General features: G+C 42.8%; 1 protein-coding gene and 1 long non-coding RNA gene across 4 annotated transcripts in view; one reads left to right on the top strand and one right to left on the bottom strand.

The window, feature by feature from the left end:
- LOC118532492 (uncharacterized) overlaps positions 1-26648 on the top strand; it is a 177378-nt gene that overhangs the window by 34695 nt on the left and 116035 nt on the right. The window lies entirely within an intron of this gene.
- The window catches only part of IQCH (IQ motif containing H), a 209030-nt gene that overhangs the window by 17132 nt on the left and 165250 nt on the right, over positions 1-26648 (bottom strand). For 2 of the 3 annotated variants that reach the window (XM_078078712.1, XM_078078713.1), the window contains one exon: positions 8938-9105. The exons of the other annotated variant lie outside the window; for it this stretch is intronic. In XM_078078712.1, the coding sequence (XP_077934838.1) occupies positions 8938-9105 (168 nt within the window). The remainder of the gene's footprint in view (positions 1-8937; positions 9106-26648) is intronic. 3 annotated transcript variants of the gene reach the window in all.

Here is a 26648-nt window from a genome sequence, read left to right on the forward strand (position 1 = left end):
GCTCTTAACTTTAGAAAAGTTGTAGGTTAACAGGAAAGCTGTGAAGATAATACAGAGGGTTCCTGTCCCCCTCTTGTTAACATTGTGGTACGTTTGTCCCAGGAGGAAACAAATTGCCTCATTACTGTTAACTGAAGTCTGTTCTTTATTTGGATTTCATTAGTTTTTCCTAAATCCCTTTTTCTGTCCCATGATCCCATCCAGGATACCACATTGTATTTAGTTGTCATGTCTCCTTCGGTTCTTTTGGGCTGTGACGACTTCTCAGACTTTCCTTGTTTTGGATGATGTTGACAGTTTTGAGGAGTACGGATCAGGTATTTTATAGAAGGTCCTCTGTTGGTATTGTCTGATGGTTTTCTCCTGACTAGACTGGTGTAACATGTTTTTTGAGAAGAGGACCGCCATAGGATCACTTCATATCAAGGGTATATGTATCAACATGACTTACCATCGACGATGCCAATTTTGATCTCACCAAGGTCGTCTTTGCCAGGTTTCTCACTATAAAGTTACTTTTACCTGTTTCTGTACTATACTCTTTGGAAACAAGTCACTAGGGGAGTCTGCCTTCTTGAGAGAACCAATGTTAGAATTTTGATGCCAGTTGCTTTCTTTGTTTGAGAAAGTGCCATTCTTTATCTTGCTTGCCTATCAGTGGGAGCTATCCCGAAGAGACTGGTCATGTTAGGCCTGAAGCATTTCAATTATAGTATTTCCTAAAAACATTTAAAATTGAGTACATACAAAAGAAAGTATTGGATCCTGGCAATTTTGTAGCATGTCCTTTGTGAGATGTGATGTTTGTCTTTGAAAATCAGCTACGTTTATCCTTGGAGAACTGGAAATTTGGAGAACAGCATGTAGGGCCATGGCCAACCTTAGGGCATAGAAAGTGAAGGTACCTGGCACAGATTTTGAACTTTGGAGGTCCTTGGGTGTGGGGGCAACCAGGTTCTTGCCCTTGTGCAGTGACTTGGAACAGGAGAAGGAACAGGAGGTGCTGTTGGTCCACGGCTGGCTGCAAGGATCATAATGGCCTGACATTGTCTGTTGTGAAACGTCAAGGCTTGCCCTCTCTATCTCTGAGATAATGCAAAGAACTAGGGCTGACTGAGTGCCCAACAGAAGATGAACATGTTTTCCCTGTCCATATAACACGTAAGCATATACACACTCTTTCTCTCTCTCTCTCTTTATCAGATTTCACATTCACCTTCTGTGACATATTTCCCCACATATATTGTCTTTTCCTTCAACACTTGCAGAAAATACTGTATCTGATGGTAATGTTTTCAGTACTATTAAGCCTATTCTTCCCATGTATAGGCAGAGTCCACATCTATAAAAATATTAGGCTCCCACAGGCTAATGCATCTTGAGTTGTACATCTCCATTAGTATTGTCTCATTTGTAGCCACTGGGCATTTTGTTTGTGCCAAAAAAAATCTACTGGACCCTCACATGCCTCACAATTGTACCTTGTGATCACTCTGACCTATCATGGATTGTTCCCCTGGCTGCTTCCCTGACATGACGGGAGTTCTCTGAAGAAGGCAGGCACTGTTTGGCTTCCGAATCCCCAGGCTGGATGTGATGTCCCACAGAGCAGGCATTCAGTGTTTCCTGAACGGAAGAATGGATGGATGCATGCATGTAGTAAGGTACGTCTATAGCACTTCCCTCTGACTGAAGAGACTCTTCCAGTGTAATTCAGGGGATGTCCAGTCAGTGAGTGCTTTGGGGCAGAAGCAGACCCTAGAGAATGACAGGAAATCCCTGGACAATGATAGCTCAGGGCGGTTGTTCCAAGCCTGGCCCCCGATAGGCTATCTTTTGGAGGACAGTGTAGCTCTGGTGGACATGGTGGAGTTATTAGTGGGGTAATAAGAACTGGCTAAGAGAAGTGCTGGCTCAGCTGTTCAGTCAGTCTGGAGGAGCGTGACCACCAGGCCTGCGCACCCTCTCATGGCAGGCTGCGCCATGTTCCTGCCTTCACAATGAAGGCCCAGAAGCCTGAGCTTTTGCATATGGAAGAGAACTGTAAATACTCTGGAATTCCATTGTGGTTACTGAGCATGTAATTGCGTGGTGATTACCATGAATTCACAAGATAGTTCCAAGGTTATTTTTGTCTTTTAAACTTGTCTTATGCTGCCATAGGATATAAACTAGCAAGCCCAAGACTAGGCCCCAGTCAGCGAGGGAGAGAGGTAGGCAGGCCTCTGGCAGCAGGAGCCAGCTCATCGCTGTGTATCTTGGCTCCAAAGCTCACTGTCTAGTATTGCTGGACAACAAATAAGGACAGGCCATCCTGAGGTTTCTTCTCTACAGAGACAAACTGCAGTTCCCCCTTCTCCCAGACCTGGGATTAAAATTCATAAAGAGTCTGAAAGAAAAGCCAGGATATTTGCTGTATGTCTCCAAGCTATGTCTTTTCCATTACCATTGCCATCCTACTCCAGAGCTTTATGGCATGGACAGCTGCTTCTCCTTCCTGCTTGGGAGGCGGGAATGCAAGCAGAATTCTGTGGTGGAAAAGTTATATGGAGTCAGAAAGACTGAAGTTCAAAACCTGAATGACCTTGAATGTGTCATTTAACTGCTCTGACTTTTGGTGATTAAATAAGCACGTAGCACAGCACCTGGCACCTGATAAATGGTAGCTATAAATATTGTTGCTCTTTCTTTGAAAGCGTCTACAGGGCTCGGAGCATTTTGGACCTCCACTAAATATAATTTCCTAGGCTGTTCCTTCCCCCCACTGGTACCTGGGATTCTAAGCATTACCACAAGATTGTTTCTCAGACCCAGGTTGGTCAGTGCTCAGAACTCTTCAGTGTCTCCTCCCTGCCTTCAAGATGAAATCCAGACACCTGGCTTTGTGTGCAGACTCTCCCGCACCGGTTCGGGGGATTGCTCCAACCATTTCTCCCACTTCGTCCTTCCCAAATTCTCTGCCCCAGCCCACCTGGTTCATTGCTAGCTCCTCACAGACCATGGGCTCTATTCAGCCTTTGTCTCTTCTGCTGGGGAGGTCTCCTTTCCCTCATCACTTAGTGACTGCCCTAGTCTATAAGGCCAGGCCAAATTCCCTCTTTCTAGTAAGTGTCCCCTGTCTCTGCCAGTCCCAGTCCACAGTCCTTTCTCCTACGAACTCCAGGAGCAGGTTGAGGGGCTATCACTCAATGGTGCTGAAATGAGGCCTTGTGGTTTTCCTTGTGTATGTGCTATCTACTTTATATTTCTTTTTAACTCCTCGAGGACAGGGACTTTGTCAAATGTCTTTGTATCCCTGATGCTTGGTGAAATTCCTGGCTTATGTTAACTGCTTAGTAAATGTGTTATAATAATGCCAATGAAGATGAACATACGTGATACACCTACTCTTCTTAGACTTAAGTAACTCCACAGTTTCTACAGGGAAAAACTGTTGATAGTCTAGGGTTGTCTTTTATTCAGTCTGATAGCACAGGTATGACAGTGTTGTCGTGAGGATTAGATGAGTATCTAAAGACCTTAGAACAGTGCCTGGCACAGAGGGAACAGTAAAAAAATGTTAGTGCTTATTATCATTTGTTAAAATAATTTCACAAAGAAGTTATTTAAAATAAAAACCAACCAACCAACCAACTTTTTCATCAAAAAGGGCCTTGAATCAGAATGCTTGAGTTTTGCTACTTATTTAACTTTATGACGTGGGCAGCTCACTTAACTTTGCATAGCCTCAGTTTCCTAATCTGTAAAATGGTTATGATAATTCCTGCCTTATCTATTCCTTGAGGTCATCATGGGGATCAAATAAGCTCATGCCAATTTAAAGGATAAAACATTATGCAAATAGAAAACATGTTTTTAAAAGGTTGACTTGTATAATCAACTCTCTTCTGATGGTATAAAATCCATTTAGGTTTGCCAAGGAAATCACAACCTAAATGGATTTTACAGCAGGAGAAGGCTCCTCCGTGACCATCTGTCCCATTCAGTGCTGCGTCTTGGCCTAGCTCAGAGCAGATTAGAAGCCAGTGGATAATGGCAGTATGCCTGGAAACAACCTCATCTCAGAGGGAGACGAAGCTTCCTTTGGAAGAAGAGCTTTCTCTATGGCCTCAACCAGAGACTTCTTTAGGGATGAGCTTAAGCTGTGCTCTGGGGCCAAATCACTGACTCTCAGCCAGTGCCAGGCAGGTTGCTCCGAACAGTGGTCAGACACACAGGCTTTAAAGTCCGGCATGCCTGGGCTTAAATTCTGGCTTCCACTCTTGCTTGCTGAGGGACCTTCCACAAGGTGCTTGACATTTCTTAACCTCAGTCTTCTTATCTAAAAATGAGCATAATAGCCTGGGTGGCTCAGCCTGGATGGCTCAGTCAGCTAAGCATCTGACTCTTGATTTTGGCTCAGGTCTTGATCTCAGGGTCGTGGGATTAAGCCCCGAGTTGGGCTTCATGCTGGGTGTGGAGCCTGCTTAAGATTCTCTCTCCCTCCCTCTGCCCGCACCCCACTCCCCCCCTCAACACAGCACATGCTCTCTCTTAAAAAAAAGGTGAGTATAATAACAACACCTGCCTACATATTGAGTTGTATAAAGATTCATGTAAAGCACTTTGTCACAGTACCTGGTGTAGAATAAAGGCGTAACACATTTTGGATGTTATTATCATGTTATTATATGTATTATAGTTATTTGTTGGCCTGTCTGTGTCTTCTGATAAACTTGGAGTTCTTTGCTGCTTATCCTTACATCCTTTGTGCTTAGGAGAGTACCTGACACAGTATAGGTGTTGAGTAAGTCTGCTGAATTTACTTCTAGCTGGTGCCTGTCGAAAGTATTAACTGATAGCTAAGGTGATGGCTGATGAGGACTTAGGATGAGACTTCTTACAACAATATTACTTATTTCTAAAAGATTTTGCAGGAAAAAACCTTTTAATGAAAGACTGCAGTATGGAGGGATGGGCCCTTGCTGTGTCCCCTTACAGGAGACAGTGAGATGCCCCCCTCAGCACCCCACTGTACATGAGGCTGCCTGGGCTAGGCTTGGTACAGAGAGAGAACTATTTAACAGGCCCCATGAAATCAAATCCCTCAAGAGACCTTGGCAGTCACTTAGCCCTCCTTTATTTTACAAACGAGGATACTGAGGCAGAGAGCGATCAGAATTTATGATCTGTAACTTTCAGACCAGTGCTCTTCAAATTCCCATTGGCTACATTTGGAATGTGTGGACATTTCAGAGGCTAGCCTTTTCTGGTAAAACGGGGAAAAAAATAGAAGAGAAAATATTATTGGTAGAAGTCTAGTCTTATTAAACTACCTTTCTAAATCACAATCTAACAAGAATGCTTCAAGCCAAATAAAGGAAGCTCGAAATACTCCTTTTCACTGGAGAATATAATTTTGCTTCAGCCACAATTTAAATTGATTTAGTTCGGAGCACCAGCACTTGAAGTGTGGAGCATATTCTATTTTCGCCATGATACTTGTTTTGACAGTGATGCATTTCAGTTGACATAGTTGAAATCCTTATGTAATAAATCTCTGCCTGAAAATTAATCATGTTTATAATATTCTGAGAATTAATAACACCCATTGCTCAAATCATTAACTTAAAAAAGGAGCTTCCAAAATCTGTTCTCGGCAGTGAGGGACCACAAATAAATGAATGTTTGATAAAATAATCCAAGTAGCAGTTTAACAAGCGTAAACTTGAATGTGGTCGCAATAACACAGAACTATTGTTTAAAGGTTGGCAGAGGCTGATGAGGTTCTTATTTCAGTTACGAAGCAGGCATCCACATGCATAATGAACTGCTCTCTGAATTATTAATGTGTTGCTTATTTAGCCTCATCTGTCTAGAAGATAACGTATCCTAACTAATGAGTGATTGGTTTTGTACATAATTACAGTAGCAGCAGTGGGGAAATGTGTGCCTTCAAAGAAGGAGTTCTAAAAATAAAGTCATAACATAAACTCTGTTGTTGTGGCATTCTATCAAAATCAAACCCGAAGCATTTGAGAATTCATAATAAATTACAGGAGACAGAATCATTATTAACATCATAATTTAACACAAAAGGTTTTACTTAATCATTCATTACAGATCGTGTGCTGTTAAAATGCTTATAAATGACGTGGGTTGTTTTAAGATGTTTGCAGATATGGTCCCTTTTGGCCACTTGCCCACCTGTAGTGCGGAGGGTCCGCAGAGAGAGAGGAGGAGTAAAAACAATCGAAAAGGATAGTGCTTTATCCTCATTCTGACAGAATGTTAACTAAAAGTTTAAAATGTTGTTAGGTAACTCGTTTTCTTTTCTAAAACATGCATGTCTGGGACTCATCTGACTTGGTTTCTGACTTCAAGTGGTTAATTGTGGAGGACACTGGGGCAGAAGCCCATGCACTTGGCCCGACTGGCTCTAGATGACAGTTCTTCGCCACCTGTTTCTGACTTGGGACAAGAGCTCTTTGTAGAGCCCAGAAGAGTCTTTGCTTCCCCCCTGCACAGCAGATTATTTAAAGGAATAGGCTCAAAGCAGAAGCATTTTGTAGGCATTAGTCCTGAATGCGCCCTCTTTATCTTTGTGGGTACGTCAGTGCCTTTCCTTTTTCTTCAGTCTTCAAAGGGGGCTGTCAGCTGACTGATTATAAACCTGATGGCATCACAGCCTATCCACACCTGTTCAGGAAGCTTTGGTTTGGTTGTAAATTGCATTGTGTGTGCAAGTATGGATGCTTCTTTTAAAAATGGCCTATCCCGTGTGTACGCATGCACGGGAGCCCGCGCATGCACACATGCACAGTGGCACCAGGGTGAGAACATCATTTATCTTTCTAAAGCCACAAGCACTTTCAATTTATCCGTACATCAGAAAACCTGCATAGCTTTCCTTTAGTAGTGACTGTAGAGACATTTGAATTATTGAAGATCATAATGCTTCCCTCTTGAGTGTAGGCAATTCCTAGAAGTGTTTAAGACTCTTGATCACAGGAGAATTCCCGTATGTTGCCTGTAGCTAGGATTGAAACCTATAGGCAAGATGGGGAAAATGGGAGAGTGCTTCTAATTCAGAGTACAACTTCTGCTTATAGCCTTCTGAAGCAACATACTTAAATGTAGCAAATTGTCTTGGAAAGTCTTGAATTGAATACTAACTCAGCTTCCAGCTTCCTTTTAGAAATGGCATGGAGTTAGGTTTGCTAGGCCACAAGGCTCAAGTTTTACTGCTGTCCCTCCAGCCAGCATTGAACTTAGGGTCCTGTAGGTCCCTTTAGTGAGGATGGGGGCCACAGGTGGAGCTGGACCTGGTTGATTCTCAGCGAGGTCCTGGGACCTAATTAAAAGGGACCTGTTCTCCCCCATCCAACTCTGCTTCTCTCTCTTTTTTAAAAAAGATTTATTTATTTATTTGAGACAGAGAGAGAGAGCATGCGGGCAGGGGGAGGGGCAGAGGGAGAGGGAGAGAGAGAATCTTCAGTAGGCTCCAGGCCCAGCACAGGGCCCGATGTGGGGCTCAATCTCACAACCGTGACACGAGTGGAAATCAAGAGTCGGACGCTTAACCGACTGAGCCACCCAGGCGCCCTCCCCCCCTTTTTAAAAAAAGATTTATGATGTATTTATTTATTTGAGAGAGAGAGCATGCACACAGGGGGAAGGGCAAAGGGAGAGGGAGAGACCAACTCTGCTTCTCAATAAGCAAAGAGATCAAGGGGATTCCAAAGAGGCTCAGCAGAGAGGCAGGAGATACTGCTCTGAAAAAGTATCTCTAGGGTGCTAGCGTGGGTCCTATTAACCACTGAAATTCCTCTTTTATCTGTTTGATATATTAGCATCTCAAGTAGATGTTCATTTGCCAAGAGGGTATGAAGCCCACTATAGGAGAGGCGGAAGAAACCCTCTGGCAAAAGTCAGAGCATCTGTAGCCTGAGCTCCTTTCTGCTTCCATATTCCGTGTATATGAAGGGCCATCTGGTCCACTAGACCCTTGTTCTCCCTTCCCAAAACCAACCTAGCCCACTGTCTCCATGGAGATTTGTATTTTGTTGCCCTGGGTTCTAAGGTTGGTAAACCTCAACCAGCCCCAAGATTGCTGGCTCCAGCCACCCTAGCAATAGGGCTAGTGATGAGATGGAAGGTTGGGGCCGCAGAAAGAGGTAGATCATGAAGGCCCTCCTTCACGCAGCTGGGAAGTTGGGATTTTCCTGAAGATGACAGGAATCATTTCAAAATCATAAGTAGGGGAGCAACATGCTCAGATTTGCTTTTCACCTTGACCATCTTGGCTGTATGTATGGTTAGGCTGAGGGGAGGGACAGCAGGCAAGGAATCTTAGTGAAGAGCAAAACTAAGGCAGTGTCTCTGTGGAGGGAGAGGAGGGGTCAGAGTCGAAGCTAGCATCAACATGAGCTGGTGTTGACTGGATGAGGGGGCGGAGGTGTCCCATCAGCCTCTGGCAGGACCTACCATGAGGAAGTACAGGGGGAGGAGAGATGATGAATGCAGTTTGAGACAGCTTGACCCTGAGGACTCTAGGGAAGTTCTGTAGAATGGTGAATCTGGGAGTCTGGAGCTCAAAAACAAGATTAGAGCTAGAAAAATACGGGTTTTGTCAGAAGTTGCTGGTAGTTGAAGAACTTGTCCAGGGCTTGGAGATGAGAAGAAATGGAAGGAAATGTCCCAAGAGACCCACCCTTGGAAAAACCCATGCTCTTTCATCCCTCCAACATGGTGCCTTCCCTTTCTGGAACGCTCTCTCCCCTTTCCTCTGGCCAATACACTTGTACTCCAGAAACCCGTTTTGGAGAGGCTAAGTGACTTGCCTGAGGTTCTTTCTTCTCTCTATACTCAAAGAGCTGGGCACATAGCCAGAGCTCAGGAAGCGGTGGTTGAGTGTTGCTGAACACCATGGGGCATCAGGAAGCATCTGTTGCTTACCGGCACTGAGAGGGCATTAAGGCAGCTCATTTTCTTCTCTTTCTTGGGAACAAAGGGCACTTTCAGGGTGCTCAGACTGCAATCCAGATGGCCGTTGGTCAGGTATAAGGTGAGCTGAGTCAGGGCCAGCTGGTCACTGTATGAGAGGCTGAGGCCTGTTGCCCACACCTGATTAAAACAGGAACCACAGAAGTGAGGGTGAGATCAACAACCTGGAGAGAAAACTCCAACCAACCCTAACCAGCCCAAACCATGTCAGACCCAACCAAACCAGTGCACACGTGACTGAGTGGAGTAGATGTTTTTGCTTCTGTTTCTACTTCCTTCAACTGAAGGACAGAGCCTCCAATCTGATTCTAATTAGAAGATTGAACATTCTTACGGGAAGTTACAAAAATTTTTTTTTTTTTTTTTTTTTAAAGATTTTATTTATTTATTTGAGAGAGAGAATGAGATACAGAGAGCATGAGAGGGGGGAGGGTCAGAGGGAGAAGCAGACTCCCTGCTAAGCAGGGAGCCCGATGTGGGACTCGATCCCGGGACTCCAGGATCATGACCTGAGCCGAAGGTAGTCGCTTAACCAACTGAGCCACCCAGGCGCCCCGGAAGTTACAAAAATTAAAACACCCGGCCAAGGTAATCTGTTGGAGATGCCCCCTTCCAAAAGGCTCATGGGGACTTTGATTCTCCCCCCTGTGGTTTGTCATTTTTAGGAGAAGGAAGATGACACTGGTCTTGACCCAGCCAGTCCTTACCCTGTATGAGTTCCCCAGTTGTGCAGTGTTTTCTGTTGAGAAAAATGAGACTGGACAGAAGCTTCAGAGGATGGGGAACTAAAGAGGAGCAGACAGAGGGGAGAAAGAGGGAGTGAATAGGAGAAAAGGGCAGTTTGCTTTGATTTCAGAAAAAGCAGTGCCAGGAAATCTCACTATGAAACTTTAGGGAAACTCATGATTGGCCTGTAAGTCTTAGCGCTCCCCCCATTTGTCATGAGTGTGGGAAAGTCATTTTGCCACCCCACGGTGCCACAGTATCCTCAACTGGGAAATGAAAACTGTGGGAACACCCACCATAGCTGAACAGCAGGGCTATTAGAAGAATACTATGATGCAATAAAAATTAAAAGGCTTTGAAAAATAGACATATGTGAGCAATAAGTTACTGTAAGCCACTCGATAACTAAGTAAGTCCATTAATTCCTTTGACAGATATTTACTGAGCATCTACTATAAACTGGAGATGGCAGAAGTGGGTCATGTGCTACCTCTCTCCTCTCCTGAGGCAGACCATCATCCCTAATTGCCTGTCACCACTCACCCCCACACTGAATATGGAAGCACCCCCAGAATCATCCTCAGTTCAATGCTCAAGGCTAGTGAAGGCAAGTTCAAGGTGATTGTGCTAGTTACTGGAGAGTCAAAGGTAGATGGGCACAGGTCCTGCCACCAAGGAGGGGAAGACAGATACATACATATTCAGTCATTTACAACACAGTGTAATACATGATATAATAAAGGGAACAAAGTACTACTGAGGCAGAAAGGACAAACTGAGTTTGTCTAGCGAATTTAGGGCTGCATCACGGAGAAGGTGAAATCTGAGCTTTGACAAGCAACACAAATATGAGTGGCTCCCATGTATCAAGTCCCAAGTGCCAGGTGCTTCCCAAACATCTCAGATCTTTATAATAACCTAAAAAATAACAGTCCCATGTCATAGATAAAAAAAACACAGGTTCAGAGAGATACCTAGGTCCACACAGCCCGGAAGTGGCAGTGCTGGGATTTGAATCCAGTTCTCTCTGGCACCAAGTCCATCCTTTTCCCATTCCCTGCTGGCAGAGATGGCACTGATCTGAGCCCAGCCATTCCTCAACTGTACTAGTTTCCCAGTCACATTAAAAGCTAAAGTTGCAGAGGGTGAAAACATGCCCTTGTTTACTATAATCCATGCCATGAGAGTGTCTTGTGGAGAAAACATGAAGTATTGTATTTCTGGAGTATGCTGTAATTAGCAGTAACGCATTTTCACTGTAGGAAGTTGGAAATGAACACATTTTCATGAAGACTTGATTAAACATTTTTTCCTCTTAGAAGGCCTCCATGTGCCCCACACACCAACTCTATATGTTAAAATACATAGTACATCTGCCCTAGAGTGGACTCCTCTCAAACAAATCTAGCAGTGAGTGACTTGAGTAAGCATTGAATGTAAATGGCATCATTATAAGGATATTAAGAGGTCAAGCTGTCAAGGCCCCTTGCTAAACTGAAGCTAATTTCAGGAGTCATATTTGCACAGTAATGCCCTTTTATAATAGCAAATAAATCACATTTGCAACAATTGTTAAAAACTAACTGCCAAGTATCTGTTGCAGTTGTAAATATCCTATTTGTCAACTTAAATATTTCCTGCTGTATGGCATAAAATGCAAATCAGATGGGGACAGTTACTTTTTCTTAGTAGGAGAAAGTAAACTTGCTGTTCTTGCATGTCAGGCATTCTTTTTTTTTTCAGAGCTTCTCTTTTGATGTTTTCATGTCCTTGATAAAAGGGAAATGTATATAACCAACATTAATATTTATGTTAATAATATTAATGTTTTGGGGATGAGGATTTTTTAAAACTTAATTCCAGGGGCGCCTGGGTGGCTCAGTCGTTAAGCGTCTGCCTTTGGCTCGGGTCGTGATCCCAGGGTCATGGGATCGAGCCCCGCATCGGGCTCCCTGCTCAGCGGGAGGCCTGCTTCTCCCTCTCCCACTCCCCCTGCTTGTGTTCCCTCTCTCGCTGTGTCTCTCTCTGTCAAATAAATAAATAAAATCTTTAAAAAAAAAAAAAAAAAAACAACTTAATTCCAGTATAGTTCACATACAGTGTTACATTAGTTTCAGGTGTACAATATAATGATTCGACGCTTCCATTCATCGCCTGGTGCTCATCATGACCAGTGCACTCGTGGTGATCAGGATTTTAATGGGAAGGCAGCACAGTGTAGAGGAAGAGTGAGAACCAAGGAGTAAGCCTAACTCTGGCCCTCACAAATAGTGTAAATTTGACCAAGTTATTTAAACGCCCTCAATCTCAGTATCCTTGAGTGCGAAAGGAGCAAATGATAATACCTACCACACATATAATACCTACCACACATTTACTTTGAAAACAAAATAAATGCACCTAAAATTGCCTTACAAATGATAAAGTTCAGTACAAATGTTATTTCTGATTACTAAGCATTTCCTTGAGGAGTAGGATCTTAGGAGACACATTTTCAGTTGCTTGTGTGGCTATTAGATTGCCCCATTTAATAACTGTTTTCCCCATCCATGATCGATGTACTCAACCTCACAACAACTCAGTCCAGTGGGTGGTTAGATTTGGGCAAGGCTGGTATTACTCTGTCTCCATTTGACCAATGAGGATACTGAGATCAAAAAGTGACTTCATGGTTTGCTTAAGATTATAGAGCATGGATCAGAACTCTGTTCTTTCTAGAGTCCCAGTACTTTTGCTTCCCTAGACTGCCCTAAACCCTTGGTTCACAAAAGAAATAGTAGAACAAATTTCGTTAAGCCGTTTCCTCAACAGCAGGCTTGCCTGAATTGCTCAGATAATTGTTCTGTTCTCCATCTGGTTTTTCCATTGAAGACACCGCCTGAGGCATGCTTGTTTTGAGTATAGGGGTTCCTGTCTCCCCCTCTAGACTGTCAGCCCTTTAGGGGAAGCTGATGAGTCTTTGTCTTCCCACAGCATCCTGTGGCTGGGGCAGGGCTTGGCTCACAGCAGGGCACATCACCTCTGATGCCTCATTGTGAACGCCACTCCAACTTTTAAGGAACAGGGTCTAGGTGGGCCTCTAGAAGCTGGTTTCAGATTGCAGTGTAGGAAATATGTACTGAGCATCTCCTCTGTGCCAGCCTCATGCTTTCCCACATACCTCATTTAATCCTATTCTTGATTTTGGATTTCACTGTTAACTTTAGAACCTAATCTCTGTCTGCACTCCATACTCTCTCACAATTTAGATGAGCAGTGATGGTGGCCTGTATAAGGGGCACTGTGAGTGGGGACGGAGATAAGTGGATGGATTTTTAAATGTTAAGAAGTGCCTTTGATGTGACTTGCAGGACTTCTAATGACTAGCTTGACAGGTTAATTGATTAGCTATGATGGTGAGGGAAAAACATCACTGAAGGTTAGTGTTGGAAAGACCCTTAAAAATCATCTAATACAATCAGTTTACTTTATAAATGGAGTGAAGTGGTTTGCCCTCGGTTTACAGAGCAGGGTATCAAAGGTGTGGGATGAGAAAACAAGATGCCTCAGCTCCCAGTCATAAATCACTAGTTGATGATTGTTTGACTTACTGCTGATGTAAAAATCATTTTGTTAAAAATGACTAGAATGCTAGAGACATTTGCATCAAGGCCTTAAAAAGAATACATAACATGAAAATATACATCTCAGCATTACTTGTAAGATTGAAAAATTGCAGCTGTCCAATATTTGGGTATTGATTAAAAAGATTCTGACACATCCAAGTGATGGGATAGTCTATGATATCATCACAAAAGATAAAAATTGTGGATAACTTTTGATGGTGTAGGAAGATACACAAAAATAGCAAGAGAAGGATGTAAAGTCATAAAAGCAACATGACTTCAGCTTTGCAAAAATATTATACATAGAGAAGACTAGATGAGAATATAACAAAATGTTAACAGCCAGTGGTTAATATTAGCAGAATATTAGCAATAAGTGCAATTATATTTAGACTTTCATGTATGTTCTGGAATGTGCTATCTGATATGGTAGCCACTAGCCACTTGTGGTTATTGAGCATTTAAAATGTGCCTGGTTCAGGGGTGCCTGGGTGGCTCAGTCAGTTAAGTGTCTGACTTTGGCTCAGGTCGTGATCCTGGGGTCCTGGTATCAAACCCCACCTTATCGGGCTCCCTGCTCAGTGGGGAGTCTGCTTCTCCCTCTCCTGCTGACCCTCCCCTTGATCAATCAGTCTCTCTTGAATGCACGCTCTCTCTCTCTCTCATAAATAAACAAAATCTTAAAAAAGAAATGTGGCTGGTTTAAATGGAGATGTGCTCTAAATGTAAAATACTAGATTTTGAAGACTGAGGAGATAAAAAAGAACATGAAATATCTCATTAGTAATATTTTATACTGATTATATGTTGAAATGATAATATTTTGGTTATGTGGGGTTAAATAAAACACATTATTAAGACTATGTTCGGCTATTTTTTTGTTATATTTTTAAACAAGGCTACTAGAAAATGAAAAATTACACGTGGCTTACATTCTATTTCTATTGGATTGATTGCCGAAAAGCCCGTTGTAAGCTCAGCAAGAGACAGGGCTGGGTGTGGTGCGGGAATACTGCAGGGGCCCCAGCTCTCTGCGGCTCTGACAGGCCCTCCTGCACCAGGAGACCTGGCACAAAGCAGGCAGAACACAGGGCAGAAGGCAATTCAGAAACTATGACAACCTCATCAACCTTCAAAAAAGCATGTGAGAGGCAAAGACAGGATCAGGCAGCAGCAGGCTTGCCCACAGTTGTCCCCTTCCCAGGTTCTGCCTCCTGTTTGGGCCACAAGCTTTGGGATGAAAAGGTAATATGCTCCCGTGAGGAAGGTATGGGAGAGAGGCCCAGTATTGAGCCCTTTCTGCCTCGGGTGCTCCATGCGGTGACGGCTGCCTGGTCGCCCAGCTGCAGTGGCCTCTTTCCTGTGACAGGCAGGGTGGATGGGTGGCAGAGCCTACAGATGCAGGCACAGGTACTCAGGCCCACATTTTGTGTCTGTCTCCACTTGCAAATAAAGTAGCAAAGAGTTTGGACTTGCCAACCCTCTCTGATGGGCTCCTGGGTAGGTATGGGACTGACAGACTCATTTATAGATGAAACAACATTTGTGGAAAAATCATAGAATTTCAGGGCTTGAAGGATTCCTAGATGTTTTGCACATTCATCTTTAGGTTTTCCCGTTCTTTTTCTACATCACCTTCTTCTTTTATTGTAAGGAAAAGAACCTGAGGTCAGGACAAGCTATGTGGCTTGCTGAAAGCCCCACCCTTGATACCAGCATCTGAGGCAAATATCCCTGATCTTTGGCAAGTTGCCTCTCTGGGCCACACTTTCCTCCACTAATCACTGGGGAGGATAGTCCTGACAGGCCCTCCCTCACTTGCGTCCAGCTGCAACTATGAGGCTGACTGGGAATTGTGAAGATTTCTCACCCTGTAGAGAATTCTTTAAAAGGCAGATTCTCCAGCTAAGGCAAGTGGGAGATGAAGCACTGAGAATTCACCTACCACAGGGACGGTATCAGGCCTTTAGAGCAGGGTGTGATACAAGCTTATCCTCAGCAGCCTGTCTTGGTTAAGGCACAGGTGCACCCCCTCCCATGTAGTCCCAACATGACAGGAAATCCACCACTGGGTTCTTTCTAGAGTGAGACCAAGCCCTCTGTCAGACCCATGGGTCCCTATAGCTATGGCTAAGCTAGAGAGGCCAGGCCACCTGCCCAGCCCCTCTATTTGCTGGTCATCATAGGCACGGGTAAGCCAAGGTTCCCCCTATCCTTACTGGTTAGGTTAAATACAGAGCCAAGGCCTTACCACTTTGGAGGCCAAAATCCATTGACGTGACATGATCTAACTTTAATTTTAAAGGGTTATTCTGGATGTAGTGGGGAGAAGAGACCACAAGCGGTCAAGGATGGAAAGAGGGAGGCCACTTGGGAGGCCATTGCAATAAACTGGGTGAGAGATGGTGGTAGCTGGGCCGGCATGGTAACAGCAGAGGATGGGAGAAGTGGTCATATTATAGATACACTTCAAAACTGCAACCTAAAGGACTTTGTTGATGGGTTGAATGCAGGGTGTGAAAGAAAGAGGGGTCAAGGATATCTTCAAGACTTTTGCCCTGAGAAAATGAAAGGATGGAATTACTATGTACTGAGTGGGGTAGACTGCTAGAGAAATAGTTTCAAGGGTAATATCAAGATTTCAGGTTTGGGCATTTTGAGTTTGAGATGCTTTTGTTGAATGATCTTCTAGAGGTTCGGATGAGATCTCAGGTACCTTTTCTCCCTTCTCAGCTGTAAAATCAGGAGAATATGCTTGGTCAGGTATAGGGATAAAGCAGAATCTGTCCCTGGTAGGGAGGCATCTTTTTCTCTACTATCACATTTGGGCCTTGAGCTCAAGGCCATCCTTGTCTGAGGAGAGGCAAGGTCTACAGACCTTAGTCTACAGGACCTACAGGATATGGGGGCCTTCCATAGGGGACGTGCTTCTCACCATGTTTAGGCCAAGATGAAATAAGGTTGAGAAGGATAGAGGCAGCTTGGTAGAGGAAAGAAGTGACTGCCCCTTGAGGGTAGTGGAGTCTAGAGGGGCCTACACCTTGAGGGTGGCAGGTGGCTTCGCTAGCATAGCAAGAGCACTGGACCAGAGTTACAGGACCTCACTGGGAGTGTTGGCCTGGCCCTTTGCTATGTGACCTTAACTTTCTTGTTTCTGGGCCTCAGCTTCCTTGCATGTTAACACAGACCTATCTGCAATGGTCTCTATCTCTGAGGGGTATTGTGAGGATCCAGTGACTACAAGAGAAACTCTATGAGTCTATTACTGTGGGGTCTGGCAGACTCAAATCTGTTTGGACCCTGACTTCTTCCCTGTGTCTCTGCCAGGACAGGCAGAAGAACTCACTTGCTTGGCTCTTGACTTCATTGTTTTTGCCTGCTCCTCAGAGATGGGGACCACTTTACCCTCTTCTCAGATGCTATTAAAAACAGGCTCTAGAATCCTGGCTATCATACAGAGAATGTATTGCCTCAGGTAGCTACTAAGTGGTATCTCTTCCCATGTTGACCATCAGCAGACAGCACTGAGATCCCCATTGTGGTAAACAACATACATGATACTTAATTTTAAAGAATTGGTACATGCGCTGTAAGAATTTTCAGTTGGCAAAATATGAATGTGATTATGATATTTGGTAAGAACTGTGTATTATATTTTTAAAAAATGAATAGGAAGGCCCAGGGGCCTGCAGCATCTTGGCATGTTGCCACCTAGTGGCAGCTGCTGGGATGGCCCAGTCTCTTGGAGAGGCTAAGGAGAGCTGCTGTTGCCCCATATGGGGCAGTCACCCTGGGGCCCTGATCAACAATTGAGACTCTTAGTATTCATCTTGGAGGCCTTCCCCTCTGTCCCTATTGATCCTATTTATCCTTCTGGCCACGATTTAAACCACAGCTCGACGAGGCTATCTCTGAGCAACCACAGCATTCAATTTCTGTACCACCCACCCTGGACACTGCTTTATATTGGGCGTTTGGAGTCTGTGAGGCCAGAGGCAGCAGAAAATCTGGGCCCTGCCGCTTGGCGCTCAGGGCCCAATAGTCCACCATGCCTAGGGCCTCCATGATTTCCAAAGGCCTTCAAAATATTTGGATTCTGGAAAAAAAAAGTGATACTGGCTCCCAAATATAAAATGAAAACTACAAAGTAACAATAAATGTTTTTAAAATATCGACAAAATTTGCATGTTGGTTAAATGCAACACAACTCATACAGTTATATCTAAATCCTATTCCACAAGAGTGCATTTTAATACATTTACTATGATGTACGGTGATGGGCTCTCTAAAGCCAAAAATACTCAGGGCCCAGAGAGGTCTTAAACAATTCTGTCCTGCAGACCTGAAATGACCTCTATCATTCCCATGTCCCCATTTTATGGATGAGACTCTGGGAGGTGAACGGACTGGCTCAGGTCCCTCAGTTAGGGGAAGAGCTGGGACCAAAGCCCGGGTTTCCCAAGTTCCAGTCCAGCTCTTTCCATAACACCTAGTCCCCAGCGTTAAGAGTCCAGTTGCTTTGCAGTGCCAGAAGCTTCTCTGTGACTTTGCAAGTTCTTTCAGGATGTGCAGGAACTATATTCGAAATTAATTTGGGGATCCAAAATGGAAAACATTTAAACCCTCATCATCAGCAGCTCTTTTGATGTTTTTCACTTTTGTTAAAAAAAAAACCACACACAAGCATTTTAACATACTCTTGCCTTTTCTGCTTCCTTTTCCAAGTTACTTCCACTACTTCTATACATTTATGATCCTCCCTCAATTACTTTCAAGACTGATGGCCTACTAATATTATTTGTATTAAGGTACAGAATTGTATACTCATTTCTTTTTTCTTCTTAAGTATTTCCTTACTTTTTTTTAAATCATGAATTTTTAGAAGACCATTTTCTTATTTTGACATTAGGCACTGAACTATAATAAACACGAAAACCCAATTTTTATAACCTATTACAGGTTTCTAGGACTAGTAATTGTATATGCTTCTTCCATGGCAATTCAATATAATCATCTCATACTGTAAATAGTTATTCTCCTCCTTTAATTTTCATGCTATAAATGTCAGGGCTGGTGAATGATTTGCGTAGCTGAAAAGTATTCCTTTAAAGTTACTACAAATAATCTCCAAAAGGCTTTTGTGTGCGTTTTCAAAGCAGAAAGCTCTTGCTTGGTAGTTCTCACTGGGGAGGATCCCTGTGCCCAGTCATGTGGACACAGAAGGTTGGGGTACAAAGTGAGATGAGGATGAGCGCACCGCGCTGGACCTGTCAGGGCAATGAGTTGGCAGCACAGTTTGCCTGTCCTTCCCACTTTCCTTGACATTTGCAGGAAATCAGAATTTTTTTTTTTTTTATAAAGACCAGCCTCTGTTGCAGAATATGTAGGCAAAGAAACAAAGGCAGTCAGAGCTATGGCCTTGGACTTGGTCTAGTCCAGACCCCCTCAAGCCCTGGGCTTGAGGCTGCAAGAGGGGAAGAGACCCGGTCAGGAGCAGAGTTCAGATCAGAGCTCAGAGCTCTTGACTGCAAGTCCAAGGCAAGTTTGTTTACATTTGGGAAATTCCTAAAGAGGAGAATTAGACTGAGAGCGGGGACTCATCTTATTCATATTTGCATCCTGCATAATACCTACCACAGCACTCGCGATGTAAGTGTACACAATAAATCTTTGTTGGATTACTCAATAATACATAACACAGGGGAAAATAACACAGGGAAAAAAAAAGTCTTCCCTTTAAAACACAGACAGACACCATGTCCAACCTGTAAGGATGGCTGACACAGTAACAAGTGTTGGCAAAGATATGGAGAAATTGGAAGCCCATACATTGCTAGTGAGATTGTAAAATGGAACAGCCTCTTTAAAAAACAGTTTGGTAGTTTCTCAAAAAGTTAAACTTATGGTTGCCAAACAACCCATCGATTCTACTCCTAGGTATATAACCAGAAATGAAAGCATGTATCCGCACAAACACTTGCACACGAATGTTCGCAGCAACATTATTCACACCAGTCAAAAGGTGGAAGCAACCCAAATGTCCATCAGCTGATGAATAGATAAACAAAATGTGGTATGTCCATAGAATGGGATATTATTTAGCCATTAAAAGGAATGAAGCCCTGATATCTGCTATGACATGGATGAACCTTGAGAACATTAATGTTAAGTGAAAGAAGTCACAAAGGATGACCTACTGGATGATCCATGTTATATGAACTGTCCAGAACAGGGAAATCCACAGAGGCAGAAAATGGTTTTCAGTGGCTGGGGAAAAGAGGGCATGGGAAATGATTTTTCATGGGTTTCAGGGTATCTTTTTAGCGGTAAGGGAAATTGTCTAAAATTGGGTAATGGTGATGGTGGTATAACTCTGAATTACTTAGAAACCACTGCAGTGCACATTTTAAAAGGGTGGATTTTATGGCAAAGGATATCTCAGGAAAGCTGTTATACTCACATGCACGCACAGAATCTGGTCTCCAGGAGACCCAATTCTTGGAAGGATGCCTACACAACTTGTATGGCTACTTGTTGGAATCCAGTCAAGTGTGTAAGTAACGACGGAATGAGGAAGCCTGTGATAAACCACCTTCCAAACTGCCCTCTGAATTTATCCAAGGTATTCTTCAAGTCTCTACTTCAAAAAGCTTCTCCAGATGTGGGTGAAAATTATCTGCTTCATACACTAAATCAAAATAGCGCCCAGCAAGGGTTAATACCTCGGCCCAGTAAGCAGTCATGGGCTGGTAGGGATAATGTTTTAGCTTATGTCAAAGAGACTCAATTAGCTCTGAAAACACAATGTCACTTTTCCAAAATGCGGTGCACTTCTGTCTCCTCCCCATGCAGGCCTTCATTTTGTACCAGCTCCTAGACTAAGTGGGGCTGGTCATGGTCAGATCCAGAAGAGAGACAGGGCGGGTCAAGCAAGAGGGCACGTGACACGGGAAAGCTCTGTCCGAGACATGTCCCCTTCCCTTCTTCCCTTCTGTTGCTCATTCCAGGGCCCTCCCAGCACCTTAGCCTGCCTTCTGCGGCTTGGGGCTCCCCAGGGACACTTCCTCATCCCCATCAAATTAATCTAATAACCCCATACATCCTGACTAATTTGGTGACAGGAGAGGGCTGGGTGCCAGGTAACATGTTTGTCGTCATGGAACCTTTTGGATTTGGCTATCCTGTGAGCTGAGTCTGAATTCCATGACTGTGCCTTTGTTGTCTGTAGACTCTGGAGTTTGAAAGGTTCAGCAGCCCATCGAGCCAATATGCCATCTTTTTTTGATAGCTGCAGTGTTTAGAAAGCTGCCTATTTGACCATGTGGAGGATAGACTTCAGGAGGCAGACTGGGGGAAGGAAAAAGGAAGGGAAATTAATGTGTGTTAAGGGTCTACCATGCACAATGCACTTTGGTATTTTTTTACGTCATCCTCACAACCACGTTGTGAGGTAAGTACTAACATCCCCATTTTATTGACGTGGAAGTGAAGAAGGCTCAAAGAACCCAAAAACGTGCCGCATTCCGCAGTGAAGCAGCGGGGGCTAGGATTACCCTGTAGGTTTGCTGTACTCTGAAGTCCAGGCTGTCTCTCCTGCACTTGATCTTGGACATTTCTCTCCACCTGGGAGGGAAACAAATGCTTGGTAGGATGTAAGAGAGCACCATGATGGCCGCAGTCACACCCAGAAGCTCCAGCATTTACTAGGTGGCTCCGAATCCAGAGGAAGGCCTGTGATTTACCGTGGGACTTTGGGCAAGCCACTTAACAACCTTCTGCCTCACCGTCCCATTATTTGTCTGTAAAGCACTTGGAGAGCCTCTAATAAAGGAGCTGTATAAAGACAAAGAAATACTGTCCTTCAGTGTAGGCAGAAAGCCAAGGTTCCTACCCGTGATCAATGAAAGTCCTATGGCACTTCCCAGAAATGTATGGGTGGAGCTTTAGGGCCTTGGGAAAAATTCCAGTTGAGTAGTTGCTGACTGAAAGTCACCCGTAGTTCCACCTGAGTAAGTGTTCCTCAGTCCTGGCTTACCTGTCAGGGCTCTGCTGCTATGTTCCTCAGTTCCACTGAGCTTCCCCCCAGGGGCTGCTTTTAACTGACCCCCTCTGACACCATTTGTCCCTAGGTTCAGTTTCTAGCAAATGAAAGAAGCAGCATTAAGGGAGACCTTTCCCTCCTTCCTCCTCCTCATCTCTTCTAAAATTCAAGGCACTGTTTCTTAATATACAGCTTACGCTCAGGAGAATGCACTAGACAGTTCATGGCAGATAAGGGTAAATTTTTAGTTTTGGCTCTACTTATTTTCATAAGTGTGTAGAAAATAATTGTAGAATTCATTTATTCATATTTCCCTCATCAAAAAGTGAATAAAAAAATACAAAATATATGCATTGATGTTTCCCCCCGCCAAATCTGAGATAGTGTATTCTTTGGTATACCATAAGTCTTTAATATGAGTAGAAGTTTTATAGTTATTTCTTTGAAAAGTGCCTCTTTATATTGAGCCTCTTTATTGATGTTCTCTCGTCCTGCACCCTTCTATTTCTGTAGGGCACTCAGTTGTGGCCCCATGGGGTTCAAAAACCTGCTCTTCCAGTTCAGGGAATTGCTGTATGTTCTTCATGGAGCCATATGTGCCCCTTCTCTGGAATTCCTTTGTATTTCCTGTCTATACTCTCCCTTTGGGGGCTGAATTTTATTATTTCATTTGGACTTGTCCTAACTTAGCCTGATCAAGTTTCAGTGGGTTGGTTTGATATCATTTACATATTAAGACAGTTGTGGAGAGTTATCGAAAAAGGTTAAAAAGCCACACATAAATGAGTAGGTACTCTAGTCTGGGCTAGGGAGGTGGCATGATAGGGGAAGACCCACTCCAACCAAGAAGTGAAGCCGTTCCATTTATTGATTTATAAGGGCTTGGAACAATAGGCAGCACAATGAATCTTACGTTTAAGAAAGCAAAATATATGTTTAAAGGAATATACGTATTGCTAAAACAGTTCTATTTATGCAAAAGATTCATGTAAGTTTATAAAGGTTTTCAGGGATTTTAAAGGATTTTAAGTGCCGTGTTAGACTGTACTGGTAACAGATGTTCAACGGCGTGCTTAAGTTTTTGTTTTACTGAAAAAGCAATGGATTACTTGATATTTTCTTTTTTAAAAATCATACCAAAGCCACCCTATTTTAAGTATAGCTCTAATTCATTATTTCTAAGAAACATAAATGGTTTAAAATAGCATAAGGGCTTCCAAAGATAAGTATCACTATAGTGGAGCTAGAAGATTTTGTTTGCTAAATATTCCCTTTAGAATCCCAGTCTTTTGTGTCACTTCTTGTTCTTTTTCTATGAAGACAGATGGTGTCAGTAATTGCCTATATATTTAATTAAGTTAAAAAGCTACATAGTTAAGGTTTTGGCAAAAAGTAGGAAATTTTGTGCTATGAGCAAAGAAAGCAAAGGGAAGCAGAAATTGGTAGCATAAGACACTATTCCTCACCAAATACACATTTTGATATCCATATGTGTTGGAATGTTAGAATGCATTTCATGAATCTCATGATAAGAACAAAGGCATTTACCCTGAAAGATGAAGCCCGTAATAGAAATCTAGGTGGCAGTTCTCTTACATTTTGACTGGCTGGATTGGAATGACTCTACCTGTTGTCCATATCACGTCTAACTTGGGCCCAATACTTAGTGGTCATGCTAAACTCTTCTGACACTCAGGTTTCTCATTGGGATTTCTCACCTAGCAGGCTAATCATTGTGAAATTATTATGGGAGGAAAAGCAGTAGCTACTTGTAGAAAGTGGTTTGGAAAACTGACTTAACCATTCTTGTGGTGTCTCTTTTCAAATGTTCCTATCCCACAAATCCACCTTCTGGCTTAATGGCAATATGGCGCTCCCAGCTGTGGTGCTGTGTATGGGCTTGCTCATTTAAACTCTTAAAGTTTAAAAATGGCTACCACAACACTGATTTTATTCCATTTCGCTTAGTCATTAACATTTAATGATTACCTTATGTGCAGAACACAAGGATGGAATATATTTTAAAAAATAGGAGATGTGTTTTCTGGCTTTAGCTGTTCAACTCAATTCAACAAGCATATTGAGGATATACAAGAGAAACATACATTTTCTTTGGTGAAGGTGGTTGAGGAGGGGGAGAGACTTACAAAGAAAGTCACCATCAATTCAATGCAGTACCACAGTGAGCATCTGCTGTGAGAGAAAGAGCACAGGCTCGTCAGCCAGCTTCGTCATGGTTTGAATCCCAGATTTGCCACTTTGTAGCCCTATGACCTTGAACATATCACTCTAGCCTCAGTTTCCTCATCTGTAAATTTGGGATGATAATCATACCCAGTTGTCAGGGTGTGAGGATTAGGAATACTACATGTAAAATATATAACAGAGTGTCTTGCATGTGACAGAAATTCATCAATATTATCATTAATAATTACTCTGGCCATCAATACTATACCTGTGCTCCGAAAGGCTAGAGAATGAAGTGACAGTTGAAGGGAGATTAGTTAAGGTGGGTTTCCATGAGGAGTTGGATTTTGAAACATTTTGAAAGAAGGAAAGTTGTATATGGACAGAAAAGAAAGGAAAGGCAAGTTGTAGGAATGAAGGGAGCATGTGGGAGGCAGGATGAGAATGCATTTATAGAACATGGATGCCACCAAGCTGGTCAGCTTGCTTGCTTGGAGAGTACTTTGGACATGATCAATGAGAAAAGCAATTAGTGCCACATGGTGGGAGGGGGAAGATTCAGGATTCAGTTTTAAGAAACAGGTTAAGGCCTAGAGCAAATTACCTTGTACTTCGTCAACCCAACATTATTGTACTGGTAAAATTAAGTTAAAATGAACGTTAAGGACAACTTCGAAAGGGAAAATTTACCACATGAAAAGTCTTGACCTCAAGTGACAGCTGGAAGCTAGGGCCACTCAGCTTTAGTTTTGTGAGGGTGGACAAGCTGTTAAACACATGTACATGGAGAACCTTCTGGTCTTTCTTAGCATTGGCAGGAAGCCTTTTCCTTTGCTCCTCCTACCTGCTGCCCTCCTGAGTCCTGCAGAGATGTGGTACCTCCTAAGAAGTGCAGGATGCAGTGTGAGTGCCCGGATTTGCCCTGCCCTGCCAGTGTTTCTGGTGATTAAAGTTAGTTAAAGACCTCAAAGTCTGGAGAGAAGTGTCTGGGCTTCATTTGAAAGGAAGTAAGGATCTCCATGGTGAGAGTGGACATCCGAAGTCCTGGATGGGACGACTAGATTTAAACAGAGGAACTGGGTCTATTATATGTAGACCAACCAAAGTTCTACCCAAGAGCCAATGTTTAGGCTTGGGTTCAATCTTTCTAAAGGTTAAGGTTTACAGTATAAGAGGGTTAACCCAACATTTAAGGACAGTCGCATATGGTAATATTACATATAGCAAAATTGGCCGCTAGTTTACCTGCACTATCAGTGTTAAGAAACGGAACTGTAATTTTTACTGTAAAATTTACTGTCATCATTGCCTTTGTGCTTATTGTAGAAGCCATCATCATTATTATTACTTGTATATTACAGGTCTCTTTCATTGACATGAAGATGCAGACCTTTTAAAGGGACAGGTCTTTTACTTAAATGCTTCAAAACCCTTCGGGATCTATTTTCCCTTCACTAGGTATTAACTTGTGATTAACAATGTGCCTATTATAGCATTAAAAAACTCTGAATAATAGGCACTGCTGTTTATACCAAAGGCCTATTAAATTTTAATTTAGATATAAACGGTTAACCTTCTTATATATAAATAAAATACCTTCCCTAAAGAGAAAAGTAAATCTCATTGAGGTCCCTTGGTGAATACCTTGTATATCTTGAAAACAGAGATAGGGAGATCTTGCAAATGAGAGTGCTAGAGGGGGACTCAGAGAGAAGTATTCATTCATTCATTTAATAAATATTTATTGTGGAGCTATTATATGCTAGACGTGGTGCTAAGTGCTGGGTATACAGCAATGAATAAGAAGGAATTATGATATTTCTGTAGACTTTGGTTTTTCTACTCTCTGAAATAAATATATTCATTTTTGATGCTTATATATCACTTTGAGATGATGATAATGCTCACTGACTTTTAAAAATAATGCTAATTCCATTCAGATTCCACTCACAAGTTGAGAACCTGCTGAGGGCTCGGGTGACAGCTTTACATGTGATTATGCCGTTTGATTTAATAAGAACAACACCTTATATCAGCTCAGCCTCTCAGAACATCCTGTGGGAAGGAGGGCAGGAATTCACCATTTGTCAAGGGAAAAACAAGGCTCCAAGAGGTCCAGTGAGTTGTCTAAAGTATCACAACTGGCTAATGGACAGATTGGGGCCAAAACCTATCACCTGTCATGATGAAAATACTTTCAGCTATCTCTTTTTTTCTCTTCTAGGCTGATAGATTTGTATTAGACACTCTTAGGGACAGTTTTCAGAATGCGTGGGATATTCTCTGATAGACGTCAGGGTCTCCGTTTTTGTCTTTCCTCAAATTTGCATTGACAACAAGTCCCACTTCCTTCTGTGGCTACCTTTTATATCTGGGAAGGGCCATGACTAGTTTGCCTGAGGCCGTTTTTCATCTAAACTCTTTTCTTAAGCATTGGATTTCCCTTTTTTTTTCTTTTTTAAAGATTTATTTATTTTAGGTGGGTGGAAGGGGCAGAGGGAGAGGGAGAGAGAGTCTCAAACTCTGTGCTGAGCATAGAGCCCAACACAGGACTCGATCCTATGACCCTGAGACTGTGACCCCAGCCAAAATTAAGAGCTCTTAACCCACTGAGCCACCCAGGTGTCCCTTCCTTTCCCCTTTTTAAAAAAAGTAATAACTATCAATGATCACAATACGGATGAAAGTTCACAATTATTTAAAAGCCAACAAGTTTTTAATCTGGAAATTTCAATAGAAACCATCTTTGCCAATCTATCTGTTTAGCGACTTTCTATAAAGAAAAGGAACTGGAGAGTGATATATAAATGCATATTTATAAGAGGCAAGTCAGATACAATGTTTGTAAAATTTAGATCCTCACTTTTACCCCATATGTGTTTGTGCTTTTCTACCCCCAACCTTCACAGTATCTTTCCCACTTGGAATGCACTCTTTCTTATCTTTCTTCAAATCCTAATTATCTTTCAGCTCAAATCCCACCTATTCTGTACAAACCTTTCTTGATTGCTCCAAACAGAAGGCAGTTAAACTGAAATTACCTTTTTGATGTCTCTTTTATTGTTCTATGTTGTTGTCACTTACGTTTTTACTTGTAATTCATT

Source organism: Halichoerus grypus, chromosome 8, assembly GCF_964656455.1.
Source record: "Halichoerus grypus chromosome 8, mHalGry1.hap1.1, whole genome shotgun sequence".
Classification (NCBI taxonomy): domain Eukaryota; kingdom Metazoa; phylum Chordata; class Mammalia; order Carnivora; family Phocidae; genus Halichoerus; species Halichoerus grypus.